Raw genomic sequence first — 25087 nt, 5'->3', positions numbered from 1 at the left:
GCCAAAGAACCTTCCTCTCCATAGGATTATTGCTGCCATAGACTATTGTCAAGCCAATGCTAGAGTTCTCCTTTACAAGCTTTACATCACAATGCATATATTGGCTATCTTCCGCAATAACATTAAGTCTAATAGTAGCTTTATTCCAACCAATCAAAATTCTGCCTATAGAACCATTATTCACATTACTACAATGCTCCCAACCTTCCCAAATGCTAGAACACACTCTATTGATATTTGTACTTCGAACTTTTGTTTCAAGGATGGACATAACATCAATCTTATTTTGCAAAATAAATCTACTAACCTCCTTTTGCTTAATAGGAGCATTAAGGCCCCTAATATTCCAGCAGGCTATATTGGTCATTTGATGGAATTGATGGGGGAAGCACTTCGCTTTTGCTTCATTAATCTCCTCCGTTGAGTTTTGCTAAGAGTATCACCTTTCTCCCTTATGAAATCCACCTCATCAACCATAATTTTGCCTCCAAAGTGACTAATTGCTGGAGATTCACAATGTTCCAGGTCTGAATTACCCTCTTTAGAGAGAATTCCCCCCACCTTTTCCACCTTTGAAGGTTCGGCCACAATTGGTGTCATAGTGCTAGAAGAGGCACCACTAACAGATTCCACTCTATTTGAAGGGCCTAACTCCTCATATGTTTTATCTACCAATGTATTCTCCCCTTCGGTTTGAGTTTCATTAGTCACAATGTTTTCATTGCTTGCTAAGGCAGCAAACTTGTTTTTATTCATAATCCCCATACTATTGACAAGAGTTTCCTTCCCCTCCTTCACATTACTAGGGAACATTAAGTTTAGTCGCCCATTCCCCTTGCTGTTCCTAGCCGTATGCTGAATTTCAGAAGTAACCATCCCCACTTTTGTATCCGAAGCCTCCTCCATGTTATTCACCTTTTTTCCTTTATGTGAAACATGTTTTCCTCTTCCAGCTTCTCCTCTTTCACTTCTCCTTTTACACTCTTCATTTCCATGGCCAAATATATTACACAAGCTGCATTTGACAGGTTTCCATGCATACTCCAGCCGAATTTCAACTCTTTCTTTTGATGGAAGCACAAGCTCCAACTTCTCCGGGAAATCATGGTTTACATTGATCTCCACACAAATACGGGCATACTCCAATCTACTACCTTCCTCCGTGACAGAATCGACATAGAGGGGTCGGCCTAGGACACTTGCAATATGGCTAAAACCCTTTAAGCTCCAATATTCCAGGGGAACACCATAAAATTTTATCCATACCGCAATCTTTTTTATGTTTTCCGCCACCATTGAGAGGTTCTTTTCCCATCTTCTTACAAAAAGGGGCTGCCCACCTATCATCCATGATTCCTCTTCCAGAACTTTCAACATACCTTCCTCATCCTTGAATTTCAGGAGATAAACTCCCATTCCAGTAGATATAAAGTCAATAAGCCCAAAGTTGGACCAATGACGGAAAGCATACCTTTTCACAAGGAGGAACGGCATTCTTCTTCCAATGAAAAAACCAATAGCACACCTCTCCTATCTCTTTGCACCATCATCCGCAACTTCAGGGGGAGGAGAAATGGAGTATTTCCCTCCATCCATGCTATCCGAGGGAGGAAAGTATTCAAGCTTAAGGTTGGAATTTTGTTTCGCCTTGAATAGAACATTCCAAGGGCGTTTACCATCATTCACCGGAGCTGGGGAGGTGGATGCCGGAATAGACGGTTCAGAAGGCTTGGAGGGGGAGAGCATAGGAGCAGAACCTTTAACGCAAGACTCTTTTAAGGAGGGAAAAGAGGAATTTTCAGAAGCATTACTAGACATGTGAGAAAGGCTCTCATGGTGGTTCAAGCAAGAGGAAACGTGAGAGGGTAAGGAGCTTTCCTTTTTAGACATAACTTTGACAGCCAATGGGAGACAAGAAGAAAGCACAACAGTCTAAATTCACCAAAAATGGCAAAGACCACTCTGAAACAAGAAAGAAGGACTGCTGTAAACACCAAAAAGGAAAGAAACACCACAGAGGAAAGAGAAAGCTGAAATTTTGAATTTGAACACTGAAAATGAGTAAACCGCCAAGAGGATGAACAAAGAAATTTCCGGAGGACCAAGATAAACAACCAGAAGATGCAAATAGAATAGAAATGATAAGAACAAGCTGGACCGAAACTGAAAACTAAATGCAAGGACACAAAACAGAAGAGACTACAAACTAGATTAGGAAAACAAAAACCGAGAGGGTGGAAGCAAGGAGAGGACTGCCATGAAAGGAGGAAAACCGGTGACCAAGGGGTCTCCGGGCTGGAGGTTGTGCCGGAAGGGACACCAACCAGTGGAGGAAGAAGGTGGCAGATTGAAAGTTAACAAAAGGTGGTAGAGATCCTAGAGAGAAGGGAGAGCATTTTCTCTCTCTTTCTTATGTAATGCTTTACTCCATCACTTCCTTACTTAAGGTTGTGTAGCTTGAGGTAAAGATCTTGTTTATGGTTGTCCGGAAGGAATCTTCTCTTCATAAGCTTCTTTAGTTTCTCCCAAGATCTCACTCTCTCTTTACCATCCCTTTCCCTTTGCTTCTTAAGACTTTCCCACCACATGGATGCATAATCCTTGAATTTCAAGATGGCAAGCTTACATTTCTTCTCATCTGAATAGCCCTTATATTCAAAAACTCTCTCTATAGCATGTAACCAATCAACAAGATCATCTGGACTCATGCTCCCTTCGAATTTCGGAATTTCAATCCTTAAACCCCTATCATCATCCTTTTCTCTCCTAAGTGGTCTCTCTTGCTCTTCCTCACTTGAATAATCATGAAGCATCAATTCCTCCTTATGATGTCTAGGAGGAGGAGGGAAAGGTCTAATATGTCTTCTTGGTTGATGTAGTTGGGTTGGGTGAGGTGGAGGAGGGGGTATTTGGCTTTGTGTTGAAGTTTGGGGCTGTGATAAGGGTGCCCGACTTTGAGTGAGGGTCAAGTCTCTCATCATTTGCATCATTTGATTCATTTGGTCCTTAATGGCCTTAAGTTCTCCTTTAACCTTTCTTTTAATGCTATGTGGGCAAATTCCCAAGGATTAGGAGGTGAGGAGGATGAGGATGAAGTTCTCTTATGGGACATTTTTGGTAATAGCTAGTAGGTAAAGGTTAATGGTTATAAGTGTTTAAGGGTTGGGGTGAGTATTGGTAAGTGTTTAGGTTAAGGAAGGTTTATGTTTAAGGCAAATTAAGGTTCTGTGAATAGTAATTTTTAGTAAATAGTAGTTCCAGGAGGTGAACAGTAGCTCCGGGAGGTAGAAATCAGTCAACAAATCACACAAACAACCTAGGCTATGATACCAACTGGTGCATATCCATCAAGGCAATGCAACAACACACAACTCAAATCTGGAAATTATTGTTCATATGGCACAACAGCACTTTGTCTTTCAATTTAACCAATCAAATGACCTCCAAAACATACAAATTATAGATCATTGGAAAGGGCATTCAAAGAGCTTTCTAATGGTATATGATAGCAATCACAACTCAATCAACAAGGCATTCAAAACATGTTTCAAAGTTTTCTGGCAAAATCTGAAAATGGCAAAATCATACACTGTGAACAGTATCGAAGCATACAACACACATTCACACTTTGGATTTCAAGGATAACAAGAAAGTTAACCAAGGCATAAAGGAAATTTCCACCAACCTTGGGATCTTCCACCACCAATTCTTTCTCCAAGATGAATTGGATAAAGGAACAAGCAAAATAAAGAAAGCTACAAAGCTTTGCTTGAGAATTTCATTATCAAAGAAGTCTAACTTTTTACAAGTGAAAATCCACTTCATATACAAGAGCAAGTGGCGGAAAAAATTGGGTATTAATTTGACATGAAAGCTTTGCCCTTCATTTAAGCTTAGCCATTCATTTAAACTAAGGCCATATCACATTAATGAAGAAACTAACAAAAGGGAACGACTTTTCCTTAAAAGGTGGAACTATGTCCACCAACTAAAGTTACTTGCTTCCTTTTTAGTCGCAATTCAACTAAATGGGCTTCATGGCATCTTGGGCTCCAATTTAAGTGATGGATGGCTGCCTCATCTACTTGGGCTTCAAAGTGGGGTTGTAGTTGGCTTCTTGGACTCATTTAAGCTTCCATCTCATTAAGGCCTTGGATGCAAGTAATGAGAGTGCACCCAAAAGTGAAGTTGGGCCAAATTGGAGATGGAAAAGGTTCTTTGGACTTGCATGGAGCTTTTCCCTCATTCTCAATGGTGGCTAGAGCCAAATGAAGATTTGATAGAGACTTGGAAGCTAAAGTTGGAGAATTGGCCAAAAATACATCAGTTGAGCTTCACAGTGTGAAACAATATTCTCCTTGGGTATGACTACTTTTACTCAAATCAACCTTGGGAAGACTATGGAAGCCATCTCCTCGGCTTGGAAGGACAACTCTTTGAAGAATTCCATTTGCATAATCAGGTTGACTTACACCATTTGCCACATTTAGATAGAGAGAAACAACTGAGTGTCCTCTAAAAAAGCTAGCACCTTGGAACAACTTGTGGATAAAGTTAGAAAAGATGTTAGAGACAAAGCTTTAGACCTAAAGGAGATTGGAAGATCGGACGAGAACTATAGAATTGGCACTACTTGGCTTCTCCCAACTTTTATTTTTAGGAATTAATCTTGGGTCCTTTTTATGTGTTGTTAGTCTTTGGTTGGCTAGTTGGGTCGACCTTGTAGTGTTGTTTTGGTTTGATGTTGTATTTGTGTTTCTCTTTTGTTATTAATGTACCCATAATAACCAAAAAAAAAAAAAAAACTAAGATCAGAATCAACACAAATACAACACACAAAAAGATGTCAAGAAAGTGGCTATTTGGGTCAGAATGTATGGCATTTCCCTTGAGTTTTGGACTCCGAAAGGCCTCAATTACATAGCAAGTGCTATTGGAAATCCTCTTTATGTGGATTCTATCACTGAAGAAGTGACAAGATTGGATTATGTAAGAATTTGTGTTGAGATCAAGGTGGATGCGGAGTGCCCCGATTCTATTTGCTTATCTTTGCCGAATGGAGAATGCATGGTAATCAATGTAGAATATAGTTTGAAACCTCTTAAATGCAATGGATGTCAATGTTTTCGACACTCCACAACCAATTGCACCTTAGCAACTAAGCTAGGAGGCAACTCAACATCACGAAAAATATTGGAGGATGGGGCTGGAGCTGTGTTACCTAAGAAATTAAATGGGAAAGACAAAATGATGCAAGATGCTAAAGGCTATGACAAGAAGACCAAAGGTAAATTGGTGGAGATGCAAAAACCTTTGGTAAAGAATATGATAACTCATAAGAGTAACAGATTCTCTGCCTTTGCTATTAAAGAGTCTCATGAGCAAGATAAAGCGAGTATAATGCTGAATGAGGAGGAGCACCATGAGAGCACCACTAATGTTGCAAAAACGAAAGGAAAGAAGAATGTGAGTGCAGTTAGCACATTGAAGGAGATTTGTCATTCCACAGCAGCAAGTGAAAATGTTCGAGAGAATGATGAAACTTCCATAAATACCATAAAAAATATAAGTGTTGTGGAGGATATGGATCAAGAAGCCTCTCTAGCAATGGTCCCTTTTGGTGGAAAACTTAAAGTGGATGAGATGGATTTCATGAAAGAGGATGCTGACTTGAAGAGTTGGAATTTGGGGGAGAAATTGGCAAAACAGAAGAAAGCAAATTCCCCTCTCCCCTTAACCAAATGACCAAATTTGCATGTTGGAATATTAGAGGCCTTAATGCTCCTATCAAGCAAAAGGAGGTTAGACATTTCATTTTTCATAATAATATTGATTTCATGGCTATGCTAGAGACTAAAGTAGGGAATAATAATTTAGTTAGAGTGAATCGTAATATTTGGAAGGATTGGGAGTACGACAACAATAATGTTGTATGCCCCAATAGGAGAATTTGGGTAGGGTGGAATAAGGAAGCTATCAGAATAGACATTAAAGAGAAGACCTCCCAATTCATTCATGGTGAGGCTTGGTTAGTGAAGGAGAATACTCATATGGCTATATCCATAGTGTATGGATTCAATCAACCGTTGGATAGGAAAAGTCTTTGGAAGGAATTGTTAAGCACTTAGATCAGATGGGTAGAAAGCCTTGGCTAATCATAGGTGATTTCAATGCGATCAGAGGTCCGAATGAAAAAATTGGAGGGGCTTCGTGGGGAGATACATATTGTGATGATTTAAACAATTGTTGTAGAGAGGCTAGTTTAGATGACCTTCGGTATATGGTGAACCATCTCACGTGGAGCAATTGTAGTAAAGGGCAAATGAGGATAGCTTGTAAATTGGATAAAGCACTCGCCAATGAATATTGGAGAGATGCCTTTGCGGATTCTTTGGCCATCTTTCTCAACCCTTCTATTTCAGATCACTCTCCATGTATTGTGAGCTGTGGGGGTATTGAAGAGAGGAGGAAGGTCCCTTTTAAATTCTACAACATGTGGGCGAAATATGAAAGCTTCCTTAGTATTGTTAGAGAGGCTTGGAAAGAGGATTTTGGTGGCAGCCCTATGTTTAATCTTGTTAACAAACTCAAGAGATTAAAAGGAGAATTAAGGAAGCTAAATAGGGATGGCTTTTGGAAAATTTCAGATAAGGTGTTATAAGCTAAAGATATGGTGGAGGATATTCAGAATAGACTCCTTAATGAACCTTTTGATGAAGACTTAGCTAGGGAAGAAAAGGTTTGGCTGGAGAATTATAGTAGGCTTAGTTGTGCAAAAGAATCTTTGGCTTGCCAAAAAGCAAAGGTCCAATGGCTCAAAGAAGGGGATCAAAACACCAAATACTTCTTCAAATGCATTAAAGCTCGTAGGAATAGAAATTCTATTAATGGTGTGTGCCTTGAAGATGGAACGTTTGTAAGTGCCATGGGAGATGTAAAGAAGGAATTTGTTAGCTACTTCAAGAAGGTACTCAACTCTTTGGATTTATGTAATCCTAATATTGAGGAGATTAAAAGGTTGGATTCAAGATAGGGAGACCATGATTAAGGATGTGGAGGAGGATGAAATCAAATCCATAATCTTTGCCATGGACAACAATAAAGCTCCCAGTCCGAATGGTTATCGTGCATATTTTTTTAAGGTAGCTTGGGAGGTTGTAGGGAGTGATGTGGTTAAAGCAATTAAATACTTCTTCTCCTCAGGTTATCTCCTTAGAGAGGTAAATTGTACTATCCTTGCTCTTGTTCCTAAGGTTGCTAACCCTTATCTTTGCAAGGACTATAGGCCTATAGCATACTGCAATACAATTTACAAATGCATTTCCAAAATTCTTGCCAACCGCCTCAAAGACATCCTCCCTAACTTCATTGATAAAGCCCAAGGAGCTTTTATGGGTGGATGGAACATTAGTGAAAACATTATGTTGTGTCAAGACCTTATGCAAAACTATCACAAAGTTAGCAAAGATAAGAAGTGTGCTATGAAGATAGATCTTACGAAGGCCTATGACATGGTACATTGTGAGTTTATTCTTGCAATCCTTGATACTATTGGCATTCTGGACAAATTCATTGGTTGGATTAAAAGTTGTATCACGACCCCTTCTTTCTCCTTGGGGATTAATGGTGAAATAGTAGGTTTCTTCAAGAGCTCTCATGGTCTAAGACAAGGGGACCCTATTTCCCCTTATCTTTTTGTCATTGCGATGGAGATTCTTTCCCGATTGCTTAGGGAACTCAAGAATAACCCCTCCTTTGGCCATCATTGGAAATGTAAGAAGAACAATATAACTTACTTATGTTTTGCCGATGATCTTATCTTGTTTTGTTGGGCGGACAGTGAATCTATTTCCCTCATGAAAAACTCTCTTATCCTCTTCCATAAATGGTCCAGCCTTCAAATGAATTGTACTAAAAGCAACATCTTCATTTCTGGAGTATCCTAAGAGGAGAAGCTTAATCTCTCAGCAACTATCAATATAGAGGTGGGAGAATTACCATTGAAATATTTAGGTGTACCAATCACTTCCTCAAAACTCAAAAGTAGTGATTGCAAGCCGTTCATTCATAAGATTATTGGGAGAATTACCTCATGGCGTAGCAAGTTCTTATCCTATGCGGGTAGACTTATTCTTATAAAGGTAATCCTTTTTAGCATTCAAGTGTATTGGTCCTCTATCTTTATTCTCCCATCAGGTGTCCACAAGGAGATTGATAGAATTCTAAGGGCATTTCTTTGGAGTGGTGCTTCTATGGATGTAAAAAAGCCAAAGTTGCTTGGGATGAGGTATGTGTTCCTAAAGTGGAGGGTGGCTTAGGTATTATGAGGAGTAAATCATTGAATAAAGCTGCCATTATTAAGAACATGTGGAAGATCCTCCTTGACAAGAGTAATTCGCTTTGGGTGGAATGGGTTAAAGTCAACAAGCTAAGAGGTAAATGTTTTTGGGAAATAAAACCTAATGGCAAGAGTTCTTGGGTTTGGAGAAAGATTTTAGGTCTAAGGGAACTAATGAAGACTAAGTTCAAGAAGATCATCGGCAATGGAGAAAACACTTTTTTTTGGCATGACAATTGGCACCCCTATGGACCGTTGCTGGATAAATATGGATCCCGAGTTTCTATGATTCGAGTATTCATAAGCATGCACTAGTAAAGGAAGTAATTGATGGTCATAGGTAGAAATGGCCGATGGCCACTTCGTGTCACCTCTTGGAGATAAAGGAATCACTACCTTACTACCCAATGGGGGGAGAGGACTCCCTAATTTGGACACCTAACTCCAATGACATCTTTTCTATCAAATCGACTTGGGAGGTGATTCGAATTAGGAGAGAAAAGGTTTCTTGGCACAACCTTGTTTGGTTCAAAAGACATTTTCTAAGACATTCTTTCATTGTGTGGCTGGGTATAAGAGGCAAACTTATGACAAAGGATAAGTTAGTAAGAATCGGCATTGTCTCTCACAATGTGTGCCCTTCGTGCAATGAGGAACTGGAAAGCATGGATCACCTTTTCTTCAGCTGCACTTTTAGCTCCCAAATCTGGAATAGGGTTCTTAATCTTTGTCATCCATATCTCAATCCTCAACCTTGGGTCTCTTTGATTGAGGACTTGGCTAGAAATTGGAACGAAGACAACTTCAAGAACATTGTGTGTAAGTTATGTTTTGGTGCAACCGTCTACTACATTTGGAAGGTTAGGAACGACATTTGCTTTGGATGAGGTGGACTATCCAAGGAGAGAGTAACCATGCTTATAAAAGAATGTGTTAGAGAACGGGTGACTTGCTTGAATAAAGTAAACAAGTCTAGTGAAAATGAGTCCATCGCCAACAATTGGGGTATCCCTCATTAAATCTTTGTGTAGGCATTTTATGGTGTGTTCGGTCCCCTTAAGTTTGTATTCCTATTAGTTGGTTGATAAATAGTTGCTCCTTTTAAAGGATGTGATGTTGTTTTGATTCTTTATGTGCCATTGTTTGGGTATTTCTATTGGTTACTTGGTGTTTTTGGCATAACCTAGTGGCTTATCCTAGGTATGCTTGTCTTAGGCTTAATCTAAGGGCTTTGTCCTAGATAAGCCTTTTGTACATTCTTTCTCTTTGGTATAAAATTATTAATTACCAAAAAAAAAGAATCAGAATCCACAACCTTGGTAATGTAAGGTAACGAGTTTAGGATGATCGAGAGGATATTAACAACTTAGATTATGCTTCTAAAGGTAGAATTTGGGTTGGATGGAACAATAGGTTGTTAGAGGGTCAGTGAAAGAGATAAATTCCCAATGCATGCACTACGAAGTTTGGTTGATTAAAGAGAACACTCAAGTTTACCTTACGATTGCATATGGTTTTAACCAACCTTTGGAGAGGAAAAGCCATTTGGGGGGGGGCATTACTAGACTTGCTAATGCTAATTCTACCTATGATTCTCCTTGGCTTATTATGGGGGAATTCAATACGATTAGAAACCAACATGAGAAGCTTGGGGGAGCTCAATGGGGTAACACTTATCGTGAAGATCTTAATGAGTGTTGTAAAGAGGTGGAGTTGGATGACCTTAGATTTATGGGTAGTCTTTATACTTGGAGTAATTATAGTAAGGGCCCTAGAAAAATTGTTTGCAAGCTTGATAGGACCTTTAGTAATGATAAATTGAGAGAAATATTCATGCACTCTTCGGTCACCTTTTTAAACCCCTCTATTTTAGACTATTCTCCGTGCATCATGAATTGTGGAATCATTAATAATAGGAGGAAAACTCGCTTTAAGTTCTTCAACATGTGGACCCAACATGACAAGTTTCTTACCATTATGAAGGACTCTAAGAAGGATGACTATGAAGACAACCCTATGTGTAATCTTATATACAAGCTCAAAAGACTTAAGAGAGAGTTTAACAAACTCAACCAAAAGGAGTTTGGCCATATATCAAAGAGGGTCCTTGAAGCTAGATCTTGCCTGAAGACAGTAAAAAAAGACTCCAACTTTAGCCCCTGAATGATGATCTTGTGCTAGAAGAGAGAGTTAAAGTTGATAATCTCCAAAGGTTAAGTTGGGCAGAGGAGTCCTTAGTTAAGCAAAAAGCCAAAGTCCACTGGCTTGGGAAGGAGATTAGAATACTAAGTACTTTTTCAAGTGCATCAAGGGTTGACAAAACATTAACTCCATTCAAGGTGTTATGCTTGAGGATGGTTACTATTCCTATGAGATGGATAAGGTCAAGGAAGGTTTCAAGTGCATCAAGGGTTGCCAAAACATTTTAAGGGTATTCTTAATAGCAACTCAAGTTGCATTATGGAGGTTGAACAGTTAAGGAAACTTCTAGAGAATGCCTTAGCCCTTGCCAAAGACGTAAAGGATGAGGAGATAAAGAATTATATATTTTCTATGGACAACAGCAAGGACCCAGGTGTGGATGGGTATAGTGCTTCTTTTGACAAAGTAGCATGGGATGTAATAAAGAATGATGTCATCAAAGCCATTATGCATTTCTTCTCCATGGGACATCTCCTTAGAGAGGTAAACTGTACCATCCTAGCCTAGTTCCTAAGGTTTCTAACCTTTTTTTTTTGGGAAGGATTATTAGTCGATAGATTGTTGCAACTTGATCTACAAATGTATTACCAAAATCATTGCCAATAGGATAAAGAGGTTGCTATCGGGTTTCATAAATAAAGCTCAAAGTGTTTTTGTTAGTGGGAGAAGTATTGGAGAAAATAGCTTGAATATTGAGGTTGCTTTATTTTAACTGTATTTAGGGTTGTTTTTTGTTTCTTCTTGGTTGTTTTGCCTTTAGCCCAGGGTCTATCTGTCGCTAGGGCTTTCTCACCTTAACCAGGGGGTTTGTCTCGTGGTAAGGTTCCTTTTGGTCTTTAATAAAATTTAATTGCCAAAAAAAAATTATTAGAGGAAATATTCTTTTTTGCTAAGAGCTCATGCACAACTATCACAAGGAGACAAAGGATAAGACATACACGATCAAAACTGATCTTATGAAAGAGTATAACTCCTTGAGTTAGGATTTCATTTAGGTGGTCTTTACCATAATTGGCATTCCTTCCTACTGCATTGAGTGGATATTGAATTGTATCACCAATTTGTCTTTCTCGATGAGCATGAATAGATAATTAATTGGTTTATTCAAGAGTTCTAAAAGGCTTAGGCAAAGGGATCCTCTCTCCCTCTACCTATTTTGTCATGGCTATAGAGGTGCTCTCTTGTATGCTTAGAGTGTTGGAAAACAATCCAAGCTTTAGCCACCATTGGAAATGTAAATAATAGTAGTAATAAAAAGATCACTCACCTTTGTTTTGCTAATGATCTTATGTTGTTTTGTAAGGCAGATATCTTCTATCTTTCTCATGAAGGAAGTGCTTAATCGGTTCCAAAAATGATCTAACCTCAAGGCCAACCTTTCCAAGAGTAATCTCTACCTCTCAGGTGTCACTAATGAAGAAAAGAAACAGCTAGTGGATTGCATCAATATTGAGTCCCCTCAAATATTTTGGGGTTCTAATAACTTCCAAGAAGTTTAAGATAATCGATTGCAAGCCTTTTATTGATAAAATTTTGAGTAGGATTTCCTCATAGAGATGTAAATTTCTCTCTTATACAAGTCAACTCATCTTGAAGATCCACCCCATTACTCCAGAAAATGCTCTCCCTTCTCTCTAAAATCTCCCCCACTTCTTTTTGAACCCCTTAAATTTCGTCAACCTTTCCCCTTGGTTGTTGGCCCTTCCGGCTACAACTTCCAGTCCGGAGACCCCACTGGTCGCTGGTGCCTCCTCTCATGGTGCCCTCCTCTTAGTTTACTTTCTTTTGGTCTTCTTCTTATTTCCATTCAGCTAGTTTCTTCTAGTTTGTGTGTTACCTTTCTTGTTTTCTCTACATTTAATTTTTGTTTTTGTTCCTCTTTTACATTATTCCATACTTTCGAATGTCCATCTTTGTTTTACTTAAGCTGATTGCCGTGTATCTGTGTTCTTTGTTTATTTCCAGCTTATAGCTTCCTCCTTCCTCCTTGTTTTGTTCTTGGAGCGCTCATTCAAATTTCAAATTGGCTATACCTTGTGTCATTAATGCAGCTTTCCTCTTTGGTGTAAGCTGTAGTGTTTGCTTTTCGTGGCCAGTAAACTATTTCCTGATTTAGTGTGCGTTGGCTATTGTGTTCTCCTCTTTGCTGTTTTTTCTTGATTAATGCATTGTATTATTATTCCCATGCAACGTCTTTCTCTCTTGGTTGCCACACCCTTGCAGCAAAATAGTATGGTTTCTCCTGCTATGGGGAAGGCGTCTAATTCTCCCCCTTGCTTGGTGGAGCATGCGGAAGTGGCTGGAGAGGAGGTGAAGAGGGCTCCTTGGAACTCTCTCTTCACCCCTAAAAAGTCTAATGTAAAGTTGGAGTTTTTTGAACCTAAAGGGAAAAACTCTAAAAGGCGAATTTGTGTGGCACCTCCTCAAGAAGTTGCTGAGCAAGGTGCAATAAAGTGGAACACTTGTGCTGTAGGTTTTTTCCTTGGCAAAAGGCCACCATTCTTGATGGTCAAGAGAGCTCTGGAGAGGACGTGGACTGCATATGGCCTTATTGATGTCATGACTTCGGGCCAAGGTGTGATTATACTAAAGTTTCAAGATAAAGAGGGAGCTTCAAGAGCCGTGGAAGAGGGACAACTTACCATACAAGGACAACCGTTTCTCATCTGAAAATGGACTACAAACCTCCCTATGGTGATTAATGATGTTAAGAAGGTGGCAATATGGGCTAAATTGTATGGCATTCCCCTTGAGTTTTGGGTTCCAAAAAGACTTAGCTACATTGCAAGTGCAATTGGGAATCCACTTTATATGGATTCCATTACTGAAGAAGGGACAAGATTGGAGTATGCTAGAGTTTGTGTTGAGATAAAGGTGGATTCGGAATGCCCCGAGGCTATTAGCTTAGCTTTGCCAAATGGAGAATCCATGGTAATCAATGTGGAATATGCTTGGAAACCAATAAAATGCAATGGATGCCAATGTTTTGGACACTCCATAGCAAGCTGCTCTTTAGCATTTAAACAAGGTAATGACACAATTTCTCGTAATTCTTTGAAGGAGGTGGATGGATTTGTGTTGCCTACGAGATATCATGGGAAGATAAAATGGCCCAAGTAACAAAAGGCTATGACAAGAAAACCAAAGACAAAGTGGGGGAGTTGCAAAAACCTATGGTGAAGAATGTGTTAATGCATAAGAGCAATAGATTTTCTGCCTTGGCTATTAAGGAGTCTCAAGAGCTGGAAAAAGATAAAATAAAGCCGAATCAGGTAGTAATGCATGGGAACATCGCAGGTGATGCAAATATGGAAGAAAAGAGGTCTGAAAGTGAAACAAGCACATCGAAAGACCTGTGTCCTCCCTTGGCAGTAGGTGTAAGTGCACGGGAGAGTGAAGTATCTCCCATAAACACAAGTTTGAATTTGAGTGATATGGAGAACATGGATCAAGAAGCCTTTCCGGCAATGGTCCGATTTGGTGGAAAACTTAAGGTGGATGAGATGGACTTTAGGAAGGAGGATGCTGATTTGCAGACTAGGAAATTGGGGAAGAAATCGGCAAAACAAAGAAAAGCAAATTCCCCTCCCCATTCTTCCAAATGACCAAATTTGCATGCTGGAATATTAGGGGCCTTAATGCTCCTATCAAGCAAAGGGAGGTTAGACACTTTATTCTTTAGAATAATATTGATTTCATGGCTGTTTTAGAAACTAAAGTAGGGTCTCATAATCTATCAAGAGTGACAAGTAATATTTTGAGAGATAGGGAGTATGAAAATAATAATGGAGCATGCTCTAATGGGAGAATATGGGTAGGATGGAATAAGGAAGCTATCAGAATAGACATTAAAGAAAATGCTCCCCAATTCATTCATTGTGAAGCATGGTTAGAGAAGGAGAAAACCCATGTGGCTTTATCTATAGTGTATGGGTTTAACCAACCTTTGGAGAGGAAAACTCTTTGGAGGGAAATGATTAAACACTCAAATCAGATGGGAAGTAAACCTTGGCTAATTATGGGTGATTTCAATGCCATTAGAGGTCCTAATGAAAAAATATGAGGGGCTGTGTGGGGAGATTCTTATTGTGATGATCTAAACAATTGTTGTAGAGAGGCAAATTTAGATGACTTGAGGTATATGGGGAACCATCTCACGTGGAGTAATTCTAGTGAAGGGCAAAGGAGAATAGCATGTAAATTGGATAGAGCTTTTGTCAATGAATATTGGAGTGATGTTTTTGCGGACTCTTTTGCTAGTTTTCTCAATCCTTCCATTTCAGATCATTCTCCTTGTGTGGTGACTTGTGGGGGTAGTGAAGAGAGGAGAAAGATCCCATTCAAATTCTACAACATGTGGGCGAATCATGAAAGCTTCCTCAATGTTGTAAGGGAGGCTTGGAAAGAGGATTTTGAGGCAGCCCTATGTTCAATCTTGTCAACAAACTCAAGGGATTAAAAGGTGCTTTAAGGAAGTTAAATAAGAATGGCTTTTGGAATACTTTTGAAAAGGTGGTGGAAGCAAAAAATAACCTGGAAAATGCTCAAAATAGGCTCCAAATCTACCCTCTTGATGAAGAGTTAGCTAAGGAAGAAAAAACATGGCTGGAAACCTATAGAAGGCTTAGTGAAGCTGAAGAATCCTTGGCTCGCCAAAAAGCAAAGGTCCATTGGCTACAAGAAAGAGATCAAAATACCAAGTACTTCTTCAAATGTATTAAGGCAAGAAGGAGTAGGAATTCTATTAAAGGAGTGTGCCTTGATGATGGGACTTTTGTGAGTGATATGGGAGAAGTTAAAAAGGAGTTTGTAAGCTATTTCAAGAAGGTTCTCAACTCCACGGATTCTTGCAAATCAAGCATTGAGGAAATTCAAAAACTGGTCACATTCCGAATGGTGCATCAAGATAAAGAGATGATGATCAAGGAAGTGGAGGAGGAGGAAATCAAATCCACCATATTTGCAATGGACAATAATAAAGCTCCGGGGCCGGATGGATATGGTGCTTTCTTCTTTAAGGTAGCTTGGGAGATTGTGGGGAGTGATGTGATCAAAGCAATCAAGCATTTCTTCTCCTCGGGTCATCTCCTTAAAGAGGTAAATTGTACTATCCTTGCTCTTGTTCCTAAGGTGGCTAACTCTTCTATGTGCAAGGACTATAGGCCTATAGCTTGTTGCAACACTATCTATAAATGTATCTCCAAGATCCTTGCAAACCGTCTAAAAGTTATCCTCCCTAACTTCATTGATAAAGCTCAAGGAGCCTTTGAGGGTGGACGGAATATTGGAGAAAACATCATGTTGTGCCAAGACCTTATGCATAACTTTCACAAAGTAAGCAAACATAAGAAATGTGCTATGAAGATTGATCTCTTGAAGGCATATGACATGGTTCATTGGGATTTCATTCTTGCAATTCTTGGAGCAATTGGTATTCCGGAGGAATTTATAGGCTGGATTGAGAGTTGCATTATAACTCATTCTTTCTCTTTGGGGATTAATAGTGAATTAGTTGGTTTTTTCAAGAGTTCTCATGGTTTAAGGCAAAGGGATCCTATCTGCCCTTACCTCTTTGTAATGGCAATGGAGATACTTTGCCGTATGCTCGGGGAACTCAAGAACCATCCTTCTTTTGGCCACTATTGGAAATGCAAGGAAAATAATATAACACATCTTTGTTTTGCCGATGATCTTATTTTGTTTTGTAGGGTGGATTATCCTTCGATCTCCCTCATGGAAAAAACTCTAATAGTTTTCCATAAATGGTCCGGGCTCAAAATGAATTGCAATAAAAGCAATATTTTCCTTTCCGGGATTTCCCAAGAAGAGAAGAATCAACTCTCGGCTATAATCAATATGAAGGTGGGAGAGTTGCCTTTCAAGTACTTAGGTGTGCCAATAACTTCATCAAAGCTTAAGAATTGTGATTGCAAGCTGCTGGTTCAAAAGATTGTTGGGCGAATTACCTCATGGCGTAGCAAATTCTTATCTTATGCGGGAAGGCTCATTCTTATCAAGGCAGTCCTTTTTAGCATTCAAGTGTATTGGTCATCTATGTTTATTCTCCCATCAAGTGTCCATAAGGAGATAGATGGAATCTTAAGGAACTTCCTTTGGAGTGGTGCTTCTATGGATGGTAAGAAGGCCAAGGTAGCTTGGGATGAGGTATGTGTTCCTAAAATGGAGGGTGGCTTAGGTATTATGAGGAGCAAAACTTGGAACAAAGCTACTGTAATAAAGAATATGTGGAAGATTCTCATGGACAAGAGGCATTCTCTTTGGATGGAATGGGTTAAAACCAACAAGCTAAGATGCAAATATTTTTAGGAAATAAATCCTAATGGTAAGAGTTCATGGGTTTGGAGGAAGATCCTAGGCCTAAGGGAACTAATGAAGACCAAGTTTAAGAAGATCATCGGCAATGGGGAAAATACTTTTCTTTGGCATGACAATTGGCACCCCCATAGACCGTTGTTGGATAAGTATGGACCTAGGATTATCTATGATTCGGGTATCCCTAAGAATGCACTTGTAAAGGAAGTTATTGAGGAGCAAAGGTGGAAATGGCCGGTGGCAAACTCATGTCACCTTTTGGAAATAAAGGATGCTCTCCCATGCTGCCCCATGGGTGGAGAGGACTCATTAATTTGGTCCCCCAAATCTAGCGGCTTTTTTTCCATCAAATCGACTTAGGAGGTAATTCGAGTTAGAAGGGAGAAGGTTACTTGGCACAAGCTTGTATGGTTTAAAAGGCACTTTCTAAGACACTCCTTCATTGTTTGGTTAGGTATTAGAGACAAACTTATGACAAGGGATAAATTAGTGAGATTTGGTATTATCTCTCACAATTCTTGCCCTTTGTGCAATGAGGAGCCGGAATGCATGGATCATCTCTTCTTTAGGTGTGCATTTAGTTCCCAAATCTGGAATGAAGTGCTTAACCTATGTAATCAACACCTTAATCTCATGTCGTGGAACAATTTGATTGAGGAATTGGCTAGCAAATGGAAGGAGGACAACTTCAAGAATATTTTGAGTAAGGTGTGTTTTGGTGCAACCGTCTACCACATTTGGAAGGCTAGGAATGATATTTGTTTTGGAAGAGGTGGAGTTCCAAAGGAGAGAGTCACAATTCTTATAAAAGATTGTGTTAGAGTAAGGATAAGTTGTTTGAAGAAAGTGAATAAATCTAGTGAGAATGTGTCAATTGCAAACAAGTGGGGTATCCCTCATTCAATATTTGAGTAGGCTTAGTATGGTGTTTCCCTTTAAAGTGATTGTTTTGAGATGTATACTTGGATCTCTTTGATCCATTGTTTGTTTTTTAGAGATTTCTTGTTTGTTTCGGCATATCCTAGGAGCTTGTCCTAGGTATGCTTGTGTAAAGCTTAATCTAGGGGCTTTGTCCTAGATAAGCTCTTGTATATCCTTTCTTTGGCATAAATTTATTATTACTTACTAAAAAAAAAAGTCAACTCATCTTTATCAAGTCCATTCTCTTCAGCATATAAGTGTATTGGTTTTCTTTATTCATCCTTCAGGTGTGCATCCATAGGGAGATTCATAGGTTACTCCGAGTTTTCCTTTAAAGTGGGGTTGATTTGGACTTTAGGAAGGCTAAGTTAGCTTGAGAGGAGGTTTGCATTCCTAGGAGTGAAAGTGAGTTGAACATTATGAGAAGCAAAACTTGGAATAAGACAGTTATAATTAAGCACATTTGGAGAATTCTCCATAGGGATAGTAGCTCTTATGGGTTTAGTGGATCAACCTCCATAGATCAAGCCAAATGGTGAGTGCTCTTGGATTTGAAGGAAGCTTTTGAAACTTAAAGAGACTGTGAAACCTTTCATAAAGAGGATAGTGGGTAATGGCAATAACACCTTCATTTGGCATGACAATTGGCATCCTCTTAGACCCTTATATGATAGATTTGACAATAGAGTGATCTATGATTTGGGAGTTCCCTAAAAGTGCTATAGTCGAGCATATTATTCACCATGGTCATTGGAAGTTGGCCTCTAATTTGGTGTACCACATGGAGATCAAGAACACTTCCATTCCTAATCTTTTAGATGGTGAAAATTCATCTTGGTGCTCTCGAATACTTATGGAGACTTCTCTATTCAATCAACTTGGAAGATCAAGAGGGAAAAGAGGGACAAAGTTTCTTGGTATAACTTAATTTGGTTCAAAAGACACTTCCTTAGGCACTCTTTCATCACTTGGCTTGCCATCAAGGGGAAGTTCATGACTATAGTTAAATTTCATAGGCTTAGCATAACTCCTCACCATAATTGCACCTTGTGTAATCAAAAGAAGGAAGATATGGACCACCTCTTCTTTAAATGTGACTTTATTATCTTAATTTGGAAAGAGCTCCTTAGGCTTTGCTTACAGGTTCATGTAGTTCAATCGTGGAATGTGTTTATTGAAGACAAAGCTAGATTGTGGAAGAAGGATAACATGAAGAGCATTCTAAGCAAGATGTCCTTTGAAGTCGTGGTTTACCACATTTGGATGGTTAGAAATAACATTTGCTTTGGGAAAGGTAAAATGACTGAAGTGGGTACCCTTGCTACTATCAAAACTTTTGTTAGAGAAAAAGCAACTCTCTTGAAGAACGTGGAGGCTTTTGGTGAAAACCTCTCTATTCCCAAAATTGGGATCTCTTAGACAACATATTTGTTTGAAGGTGTAACTTTTGAGGGCTCAAGTTCCTTTGTTTTTTGCTTGTTATGTTTGATGCTTTTCGGTTGACTTTGTGTTAATTAGTTTGGCTTTTGTTGTTCCTTCTTTAGTTGCCTTGCACAACTCGGGGGGCTATCCCATGGTGTGCCTTTTTTGTAACTCCTTTTGGTTAATAGAATTTATTTAATAACCAAAAAAAAATTATGGAACAAGGCAACCATGATCAAGCACATAAGGAAAATCCTCTAAAAATGGTAACACTTTTTAGGCTGATTAGATTAAAAACTACATAATGAAGAATAAAAGCTTTTGGGAAATTCGACCAAATGGAGATAGTTCTTGGGTTTGGAGGAAGTTTTTGAAGATAAGGGAAGAAGTGATGTATTTTCGACCACTTCTCCAACTCTAGCTTCCAAGTCTCCATTTGGCTCAAGCTACCATTGAGAATGAAGAATTAGCTCCATGCAAGCCCAAAGATTCATTGCTTTTTCCACCTTGGCCCACCTTTGCTTATGGGTGCAATGCTATTACTTGGATCCAAAATTTTTTTTTTGGTAAGTAATAGTAATTTTATACCAAAGAAAGATGTACAAATGCCTATCTAGGACAAAACCCCTAGAATAAGCTTAAACACAAGCATACCTTGGACAAGCCCCTAGGTTATGCCGAGACAACAAACGCTCACACCATTCAACCTATGGAACAAATAAACCAAAGATACATCACAAACACAAAGCAACACAACTCACAAGCATACCAAAGACAAGTCCCTTGGTTATGCCGAGGCACCTACCTACCAACCAATTGCTACAAAACACAAAGCAAGACCTTACAACTCAAAACCAAAACATACTACAAGCCAACTCCACCCCATCTATTCAAAGATTGTATGAGGAATATCCCAATTGTTTGCAAGAATCATATTTTCTCTAGACTTGGTAACCTTTCTCAAGCATGAAGCTCTAACTCTAACACCTTCTTGAATAAGCATACGGACTCTCTCCCTTGGTAATCCGGCTCTTCCAAAGCAAGTATCATTCCTAGACTTCCAAATGTAGTACACGGCTGCCCCAAAGCAAAGCTTACTCACAATATTCTTGAAGCTATTTTCCTTCCATTTGTTTGCTAATTCCGGGATCATTGAAGTCCATGAGCTATACATGATTTGTTGATGGCAAAGATTGAGCATTCCATTCCAGATTTGGGAGCTGAAAACACACCTAAAAAATAGATGGTCCATGCTTTCCGGATCCACCTTACATAATGGGCATACATTGTGGGAAATAAGGCCAATTCTTGCTAACCTATCTCTTGTCATTAGTTTACCTCTAATACCCAACCATACAATGAATGAATGTCTTAGGAAATGCCTTTTAAACCATACAATATTGTGCCAACTTACCTTGTCCTTCCTACTCCTCATAATCTCCCATGCCGATTTGATTGTGAACTTGCCATTAGAATTAGGAACCCATGTTAGAGCATCCTCCCCTCCCATTGGGCAGCAAGGGAGAGCTCCCTTTATCTCCATGAGGTGGCAAGAATTCGCTGCTGGCCATTTCCACCCATGCTCATCAATGACTTCTTTTACTAAAGCATGCTTAGGAATTCCGGAATCATAGATAATCCGGTTCCCAAATTTGTCCATTAATGGTCCTAATGGGTGCCAATTATCAAGCCAAAGAAAGGTGTTTTCCCCATTGCCAATGACTTTCTTGAACTTGGTTTTCATTTGTTCCCTAAGTTTTAAAATTTTCCTCCAAACCCATGAGCTCTCATTATTGGGTTTGATCTCCCAAAAACTTTTTCCTCTAAGCTTGTTTGCCTTAATCCATTCCACCCATAGTGAGTTCCCCTTATCAAGGAGGATCTTCCACATATTCTTTGTTATGGCAGCCTTGTTCCACACTTTGCACCTCATAATGCCGAGACCTCCCTCCTCTTTAGGCACACAAACCTCTTCCCAAGCAACTTTTGCTTTTCTTCCATCCATGGCAGCACCATTCCAAAGAAAATCCCTCAATATTCCATCTATTTCCTTGTGTACATTTGAAGGAAGAATAAATATAGAAGACCAATACACTTGAATGCTAAATAGGACAGCCTTGATAAGTAACAATCTCCCCGCATAAGATAAGGACTTATTCCGCCACGAATAAATTCTCCCCACAATCTTATCAATGAGCATCTTGCAATCACTTCTTTTAAGCTTTGAAGAAGTTATTGGAACTCCTAGATACTTGAAAGGCAATTCTCCTACCTCCACATTGATAGAGTCCGCAAGCTTGATCTTCTCCTCTTGGGGTAATCCGGAGATGTATATATTGCTTTTGTTGCAATTCATTTGGAGACCGGACCATTCATGAAAAAGCTTTAGGGAACTTTTCATGAGAGTAAGCGATTCAACATCTGCCCTACAAAACAAAATAAGGTCATCGGCAAAGCACAAATGAGTTATGTTGTTTTCCTTACATTTCCAATGATGGCCAAAAGAAGGAATGTTCTTGAGTTCTCCAAGCATCCGTGAGAGGATCTCCATTGCCATGACAAAGAGGTAAGGGGATAAAGGGTCCCCTTGCCTAAGCCCATGAGAACTCTTGAAAAATCCCACCAATTCACCATTTATTCCCAAAGAAAAAGAGGGGGTTGAGATGCAGCTCCTAATCCATCCAATGAATTTTCCATGAAAACCAATTGCTTCAAGAATAGCAAGGATGAAGTCCCAATGAACCGTATCATATGCCTTCAATAAGTCAATCTTCATGGCACACTTCTTGTCTTTGCTCACTCTATGGTAATTATGCATTAGGTCTTGACACAACATAATATTCTCTCCAATGCACCTTCCTCCCACAAATGCTCCTTGGGCTTTATCAATGAAACTCGGAAGTATGGCTTTGAGACGATTTGCAAGGATCTTTGAAATGCACTTATAGATTATATTGCAGCAAGCTATCGGCCTATACTCCATACACCTTGAAGCGTTAGCAACCTTAGGGACAAGAGCTAAGATAGTGCAATTTACCTCCTTGAGAAGATGGCCTGAAGAGAAAAAGTGCTGGACTGCCTTGATCACATCATTCCCCACAATCTCCCAAGTGGTTTTAAAGAAGAAGGCTCCATACCCATCCGGACCCGGAGCTTTGTTGTTGTCCATGGCAAAGATAATGGATTTGATTTCCTCTTCCCCCACTTCCTTGATCATGTTTTCTTTCTCTTGAATCTCTATTTGAAAATTAAGCAGCCTTTGAATTTCCTCTACATTGGAATTGCATGAAACCGTGGAGTTAAGGACCTTTTTGAAATAGCTCACAAACTCCTCTTTAACATCCTCCATATTACTAACAAAGGTTCCATCATCTAGGCACACCCCATTGATAGAGTTCCTACTCCTACGGGCTTTGATACATTTGAAGAAAAACTTGGAATAATGATCTCCTTCTTGAAGCCAATGAACTTTAGCTTTTTGGCGAGCTAAAGATTCTTCAGCTTCACTTAGATTTTTGTAGTTCTCCAAACAAACCTTTTCTTCCTTAGCTAAATCTTCATTTAGTGGGCTGCTTTGAATTCTATTTTGAACATCCTCCAGCCTTCCTTTTGCTTCTTCCACCTTCTCTGAAATTCTCCAAAACCCCTCCTTATTTAGCCTCCTAAGAACCTTTTTTAATCTCTTGAGCTTGCTGATGAGCTTATACATAGGGCTGCCTTCTACATCCTCTTGCCAAGACTCCCTCACAATATTAAGGAAATTATCATGTGTTGCCCACATGTTATAGAACTTGAAAGGGACCCTCCTCCTCCTTACACCACCTCCACACGTCACAATGCATGGGGAATGGTCAGAGATGGAATGGTTAAGAAACATGGCAAAGGATTCCTCAAAAACATCTTTCCATTGTTCATTTACAAGGGCTCTATCCAACTTGCATGCTATCCTCCTATGTCCCTCACTACAATTACTCCAAGTGAGTTGGTTTCCCATGTACCGAAGATCTTCTAGATTTGCTTCCTCACAACACTTATTTAGGTCATCACTATAAGTATCTCCCCATGACACTCCTCCAATTTTCTCACTTGGACCCCTAATTGCATTAAAGTCCCCCATTATTAGCCACGGTTTGTTCCCCATCCCATTGGAGAGCCTATCAATTTCCTTCCATAATCTTCTCCTTTCCATAGGTTGATTATACCCATAGACTATAGTTAAGGCTATAAGAGAGTTCTCCTCTACTAACCAAGCCTCCCCATGTATGAATTGCGGATTTTTCTCAATGACATTAAAACTGATAGTATCCTTATTCCATCCTACCCAAATTCTCCCATTAGGGTGACTATCATTGTTATTAGCATTCTCCCACTCTCTCCAAATATTACCATTCACTATACTTAATCTATCATTCCCCACTTTAGTTTCCAACACAGCCATTATTTCAATGTTATTATGCTTGATAAAGTGCCTTACCTCCCTTTGTTTGATAGGAGCATTGAGGCCCCTAATGTTCCAGCAAGCTATCTTTGTCATTTGGATGATAGTGGAGGGGAATTAGCTTTCTTGAGCTTTGCCAATTTTTTCCCCAAGTTCTTAGTCTTCTCATCCATTTCCTTCTTCCTAAAATCCATCTCATCCACCTTTAGTTTTCCTCCGAATGGGACTATTGTTGGAGAGCCCTCAATTACCAAGTCCTCTCCCCCATTTGTACTAGCTCCTTCTACCTCCATATCTATCCCTTTTGCTGTTGTAACTTGACTACTCTTGGAAGTGCTAGCTTCATACAACTTTTCTTTTCCTGCCGAAATGACTTCTTCATTGGTTTTCTCCGGATTGACCTCTTCTTCCATCATTGTGCTCCTTTTGATTTGCTCATTGGACTCATGGTTGGCTAATGCTGAATATCTATTGTTCTTATTTGTGTTTCCCCCCAAATTATGAAACTCCACGCCTTTACCTTTGGCCTTTTTGTCATTGCCGTTTGCCACCTTTAGTTTACTGTCTTTCCCATTTAGCTTCTTTGTTGTTATCATTCCATCCCCAACCTTGAGGTTTTTCCATGAAGATGTGCTACCTTCATGTTTCGGAGCAAAATGACAATTGGCAGTGGAGTGTCCAAAGCATTGACACCCATTGCATTTTAGTGGTTTCCAACTATACTCTACATTGATCACCAAGTTTTCACCATTTGGAAGAGTTAAGTTGATAGTCTCCGGGCATTCCGCATCCACTTTGATCTCAATACATATCCGTGCAAACTCTAATCTTGTCCCTCCTTCCGTAACAGCATCCATATAAAGAGGATTCCCAATGGCACTTGCTATGTAGCTAAGTCCTTTTGGAGACCAAAACTCAAGTGGAATGCCATACAATCTCACCCATATAGCCACCTTTTTGACATCATTGATCATCATGGGAAGGTTTGTGGTCCATTTCCGAACTATAAACGGCTGTCCACCAATTGTAATCTGTCCTACTTCCACCGCTCTAGAGACTCCATCCATGTCTTGAAATTTTAGTATAAAAACTCCTTGGCCAGAGGTCATAACCTCACTTAGTCCATATGATGCCCATATCTTCTCAAGTGCTCTTTTAACAGTCAAGAATGGAGGTCTTTTGCCAAGGAAGAAACCCACCGCACAGGTTCTCCATTTTGCAGCACCCTCTTCCGCAATTTCTAGTGGAGGGGCAACACACACATGCCCTTTTGCATCTCTTCCTTTAGGCTCATAATATTCCAGCTTAGTACAAGACTCCTTTGGGGCGAAGAGGGAGCTCCAAGGAGCCTTATTATCTTTAACACCAACGGAAACCAAAGGAGTTTCAGTAGACTTTTCTTGACCAGAAGACTCCATACTAAAAAAGGTAAT

General features: G+C 39.5%; 3 protein-coding genes across 3 annotated transcripts; 1 reads left to right on the top strand and 2 right to left on the bottom strand.

Annotated features, from left to right (window-relative positions):
• Positions 1–363: 363 nt before the first annotated feature.
• LOC123224024 lies at positions 364–1494 on the bottom strand. The gene has a single exon (XM_044647504.1). It carries the CDS (start codon positions 1492–1494, stop codon positions 364–366), a length of 1131 nt encoding a protein of 376 aa, XP_044503439.1.
• Positions 1495–6133: 4639 nt separating this feature from the next.
• On the top strand, positions 6134–6661 carry LOC123224023. Its single transcript, XM_044647503.1, has one exon. It carries the CDS (start codon positions 6134–6136, stop codon positions 6659–6661), a length of 528 nt encoding a protein of 175 aa, XP_044503438.1.
• A 13193-nt stretch (positions 6662–19854) lies between these two features.
• On the bottom strand, positions 19855–23654 carry LOC123224022. The gene is made up of 6 exons (XM_044647501.1): positions 22752–23654; positions 21808–22295; positions 21489–21642; positions 21054–21266; positions 20631–20828; positions 19855–19923 (listed from the first exon to the last, which is right to left on the bottom strand). The coding sequence occupies exons 1-6, from the start codon at positions 23652–23654 to the stop codon at positions 19855–19857; spliced, it is 2025 nt and encodes a 674-aa protein (XP_044503436.1).
• Between the last annotated feature and the right edge of the window lie 1433 nt (positions 23655–25087).

The sequence above is a fragment of the Mangifera indica genome, chromosome 8, assembly GCF_011075055.1.
Source record: "Mangifera indica cultivar Alphonso chromosome 8, CATAS_Mindica_2.1, whole genome shotgun sequence".
Taxonomy (NCBI): domain Eukaryota; kingdom Viridiplantae; phylum Streptophyta; class Magnoliopsida; order Sapindales; family Anacardiaceae; genus Mangifera; species Mangifera indica.
The sequence above is the reverse complement of the archived record's forward strand: the minus strand, read 5'-3'. Positions and strand labels throughout refer to the sequence as shown.

Coding starts and splice junctions, on each gene's coding strand:
- LOC123224024 (XM_044647504.1), bottom strand. CDS start 1,494: ATGCCGTTCCTCCTTGTGAAAAGGTATGCTTTCCGTCATTGGTCCAAC.
- LOC123224022 (XM_044647501.1), bottom strand. CDS start 23,654: ATGGCTGTGTTGGAAACTAAAGTGGGGAATGATAGATTAAGTATAGTG. Junction 21,643..21,807: donor AAGAGTTCTCATGGGCTTAG/GCAAGGGGACCC, acceptor TTTGTTTTGTAG/GGCAGATGTTGAATCGCTTA. Junction 19,924..20,630: donor TGAGGAGTAGGAAGGACAAG/GTAAGTTGGCAC, acceptor TTTGTTCCATAG/GTTGAATGGTGTGAGCGTTT.
- LOC123224023 (XM_044647503.1), top strand. CDS start 6,134: ATGGGTAGAAAGCCTTGGCTAATCATAGGTGATTTCAATGCGATCAGA.